Source organism: Gekko japonicus, unplaced genomic scaffold, assembly GCF_001447785.1.
Source record: "Gekko japonicus isolate JY-2015 unplaced genomic scaffold, Gekko_japonicus_V1.1 scaffold1361, whole genome shotgun sequence".
NCBI lineage: Eukaryota > Metazoa > Chordata > Lepidosauria > Squamata > Gekkonidae > Gekko > Gekko japonicus.
The window spans coordinates 1-4,485 of record NW_015161438.1 but is presented as its reverse complement, the minus strand read 5'-3'; the positions used below and the strand labels follow the sequence as shown (position 1 = coordinate 4,485).

General features: G+C 49.9%; 1 protein-coding gene across 1 annotated transcript in view; it reads left to right on the top strand.

Annotated features, from left to right (window-relative positions):
• LOC107125568 (chromodomain-helicase-DNA-binding protein 1-like) overlaps positions 1 to 2,707 on the top strand; it is a gene marked incomplete at its 3' end in the record, with an annotated part of 23,847 nt that extends 21,140 nt beyond the window's left edge. Inside the window, exons 10-11 of the mRNA XM_015428990.1 lie at positions 673 to 769; positions 2,634 to 2,707. Of these exons, the coding sequence (XP_015284476.1) occupies positions 673 to 769; positions 2,634 to 2,707 (171 nt within the window). The remainder of the gene's footprint in view (positions 1 to 672; positions 770 to 2,633) is intronic.
• Between the last annotated feature and the right edge of the window lie 1,778 nt (positions 2,708 to 4,485).

Below are 4,485 nucleotides of genomic sequence, written 5' to 3'. Positions count from 1 at the left end.
GGTGTTAAAACTCAATAAAAATTGTTATTAAAAAAAAAAATAGGGACACTGCTTTGGGAGGTCCCACCAAGATGTCCTCCACCTCAGAAGAAGAACAGTCCATTGGACACGTACCGTGAAGAGCCCTTCTCCTTTGAGGACAGGAAGACATCTTTTCCCTCCCATGCTGCCATCAGGTTAGGTCCTCCCAATGGGATCGCTTCCTGTCTTAATAGACATCTCCTGTACACACCAGTTGATCATTTTCTTAATTTCTTACCGTTCAAGCAGACCGTTTATTTAATAGAGTTAAGGTATAAAAGAACTGCTTTCGGAAGGGAAGGGAAGAGTGACTCCCACGTCGGAGACAGGAAGTGAGAGGAATTTGTTTCTGCCTCCCTGATAGGACAGTGGGAATCACCCACCAAGATGTCCTCCTGTCCGCAGAAGAAAAGGGTCCGTCACAGTAAGGGTCTGATCCTCTGAATCCCAGAGCCAGGAGGCAACATTAGGGGAAGGCCTCGGCCTCTCTGTCCTGTTGTTGGCCCTCCAGAGGAACTGGTTGGCCACTGTGTGAGACAGGAGGCTGGACTAGATGGACCACGGGTCTGATCCAGCAGGGGTCTTGTGTTTTTAATGCCCGTGTTAGGCTATTGGGGGAATAGTTTTTGCCCAAGTCTTTTTCTGTTACAGGTGTTGAACCAGAGCCCTTTGCCATTGGGGATCATCTAATTGACGTCAGTGGGAAACTGAGCTTATTGGACAAGCTTCTCTCATTCCTGCATGCTGGGTATGTTGCATTGCTGTAAATCAGAGTTCCCTAACGTTAGGTTTGCCAGGTGTTACCACTCTGCCGACAGGGCAGACCTGTCTCCTGGTTTGGTCCTGGGGTCTTCTGGTGTGCGCGCTTTCCATGTGCGCCACAGTGCCGTCACCCAGAAGTGATCTCATCACACTGGGCACATACAGGGGATGCTCTGGCATTTGGCTAAAATTTGATGACCATAGAGTTTTTAGCCAAATGCTAGAGCATCCCCCACATGACGTGCCCGGCATGATGACGTCACCTCTGGGTGACATCATCACAGTGGGGCTGTTTGGAGATTGGGGCCCCCGAAATCGGGGGAATCCCCGCCCCCATCGGGGGGGGGTTGGCAACCCTACCCAACGTGGTGCATTGGGGGCACCTTGGCACCTGCCAGTCCTTCCCTTGGTGCCTGCTGAGCTTTTCAGAAAGTGGGGGTGGGGCCATTGTAAGGCAGGGTTTGTCATTCTTCTCTGTATAGATTCAAAGCTATTTTATTTTATTTTTAGAGGGGTTTTATAAAGTTTCTACCTCCGCTACCTGGCATTACATTTGATGACACTCGTGGCCCGGCCCTACAAGGTCTCATTTATGTCAGATCCGGCCCTCATAAAAAATGAGTTCGACACCCCTGGTGTAGGATATAAGACGCCTAGCTTTAGAAGTGCACGTGGTTTCGGATTCTGACAAGCTTTCTATATGTATGTGCACACTCAAGGCCCAGCTGATGGGAGCTTAGCCTACATATTTTGTAAGTTTGATGCTTTATTAAAAATCTCTTTTTCCTCCAGGCCAGTTTGGGCAGGGATCTTGGAGGGTCACCGGGGGCGTGGGGGGGGGGGGGGAGCAGTTGTGAATTTCCTGCATTGTGCAGGGGGTTGGACTAGATGACCCTGGAGGTCCCCTCCAACTCTATGATTCTAAGCAAACCTGGATCTTGCGTATCGTTTCCGTAGGATTTCTTCAAATCTGGAACAGGGATTTTTGGAGGGTGGGTGTAATAAATATACATCTAAGTTCACTAAAGAAGAGGTCGTGCAGCATCATGCATCCAGCCATTTCACTTTCCCCTCTAGCACATGCACACAGGCGCGGCACACCACAGTATCTCCCTTCTAATAAAGCAGGTGGGCGAACATGGAGACGGGCCAGAGTGAAAGCTGTCCTGTGTGTGGAGCCGTGAAAAAGTTAGAAGTTGGAATAGATCAAGGCTTGGGAATACGAACAGTCCTGTTCCACGAGGCCTGACTGTAGAAATGGGGCACTGCTTGCTTCCGCTTCCATAGGACATCTTTGTATTTTGGTTTCAAGGGTGTACATGAGTAATGCCCACTGGGTGGCCATGACCATCTGCTGGTGAAGTTCTGTTTACATGCTGTTATGTATTCAGTCTAAGCCTTCCTCTAGCTGCACCTAGAACAGGCTGAGCTTGCTTCTCTGGAACAATAGCTCGCCTGGATCCAGGAACTAACCTATGATAAGCAGTGTTATATAAATAGCCTATCACTGGGAGTGGGTGTGTGTTGGGTGTGGTGCTTTGCATGCTTATAAGCAGGGCTCCGGCCCTGCTAGCTTCATCTCGTGTTATGCTGAAATCACTTAATAAACCAGACTGATCACTGCAACGCGTCTAGAACCCAGTATTTAATGCATGCGCTTCTGCCATTGTTCATGGAGCTACTCTGTGATGAGCCTAGACTTTCGATGGACTCCCTCGCCCATGGTCCAGTCCTCAGTTTCTTTCCATAGCAGTGAGTGCCTCTGAGTTCAGTGGGTCTTTTTCCCCCAAGGAAGATGGATTGCCCCCAGCAGAGCCGAGCTCTGGAGCTTCTCTTCTTCTTTCTTCCAGTGGCCACCGAGTGTTACTGTTTTCCCAGATGACACGAATGCTGGATATTCTCCAGGACTACATGGATTATAGAGGTAAATGCTTCTCTCTCTGGGCTTGACGGGTAGAATTTCTTTCCGTGGCTGTCGGGGGGGGGGGGATCCTTCTGTTGATCCTTTGCACCAGCCCTAATGGGAAAACGTCTCTTGTTGTTTTCCTGGATCTTTGGCTGCATTGCATTGAATCAAAAAATACAGGTTGACCATTCTACAGGAAAGGTCTTGGAAAATACCTGGAGATTTGGGGGGGGACCCTGAAGAGAGCAATGTTTTGGGAGGGGGGGCCTATTCAGGCTATAGTGCCCATAGAGTCCACCCTCCAAAGCAGCCATTTTCTCCAGGGCAACTGATCTCTGTAGCCTGGAGACCACTTGTACAAACAGGAGATCTCCAGGTCCCACCTGGAGGGTGGCAAGCCTAGTCTTGGGGCAGAGCTTCGGCTTGGCCCCAGAATCCATCTACAGTGACAAAATGCGGCCATCAGTAACAAATGAGAGAGCGTATCTGAACATGTGCAGACTTGCATGTTTGTTCTCCGCTCCGTACCCTGGCCGCTGAAACCAAGGCCTGTTCAGGGCCACAGGTAACCCTTGCCTGAGCGTTATGATGGTGCATCATACCTGGTGCAAATACTGGAACTTAGTGGCAATGCTCCCTCTGAGCTGTGGAGTCTTGTGAGCAAAAATCCCACTTGGTGAGCCGCTGGCATGAAAGTTGTGAGCGAGTGATTTGGCTGCTGCGTAAATTAGTGTGCTCTGGAGCCCTCCTTCCTGAGCCGAGACAACAATGTGTGAACTCAGCTTAGAGGGAACACTGCCTGCAATGCTCCCTCTCAGCTGTGGAGTCTTGTGAGCAAAAAATTCCACTTTGTGAGCAACTGGCATTCAAGTTGCGAGTGAGCTATTTGGCTGCTACATAAATTAGTTTGCCCTGGAAGCCCTCCTTCCTGAGCTGAGACTAAAATGTGTGAGCCAGAGGCTAAAGAACTGAGAGCTGGCTCACACTAACTCAGCTTAGAGGGAACACTGCCTGCAATGCTCCCTCTGAGCTGTGGAGTCTTGTGAGCAACAATTCCACTTGGTGAGCCGCTGGCATGAAAGTTGTGAGCCAGCGATTTGGCTGCTGCGTCAATTAGTGTGCTCTGGACCCGTCCTTCCTGAGCCGAGACAAAAATGTGTGAGCCAGAGGCTAAGAAACTGTGGGCTAGCTCGCACGAACTCAGCTTAGAGGGAACACCGCCAAGCAGCTTGCTTTGCAATGGAGCGGCAGAGCAGGGATGAGGAGAAACCCCCCCCCCCTCTGAATATAAAACCAACACAAGGATGGGACAGAAGCAGGAAGGGCCGAGCCGAAGAGGGTCTGTGGTAGAGAGCTGTGAGAAGCACAAGGCAAAAAAGAAGAATGGGCAGAGGGTGCTGTAGTGACTCTGCTTGTCCGTTGTTGAGGGCCAGCAGGGAGTAGTGGTGAGCATGTCGGACTAGGATCGGGGAGACTCCCCACTCTGCCATCGTATCTCCCTGGGTGACCTTGGGCTGGTCGTGGTTAGGAGCGTGGGCGTTAATCTGGAAGGACCGCGTTTGATTCCTCCACATACAGCCAGCTGGGTGACCTTGGGTCAGTCACGAGTTCTCTCAGAGCCACTCTCTCAAGGGCAGTCCCTCTCAAGACACTGGGATGTAAAGAACAATTTGATTTGCTTTGATAGTTACTAAAAACTAAATGATAATAGAATAAGGATAAATGTATAAGAATATGAATTGAAATATGTTACCTATAGACTGTGAACAGCGAGAAAGGGAGATATAAAGAAAATC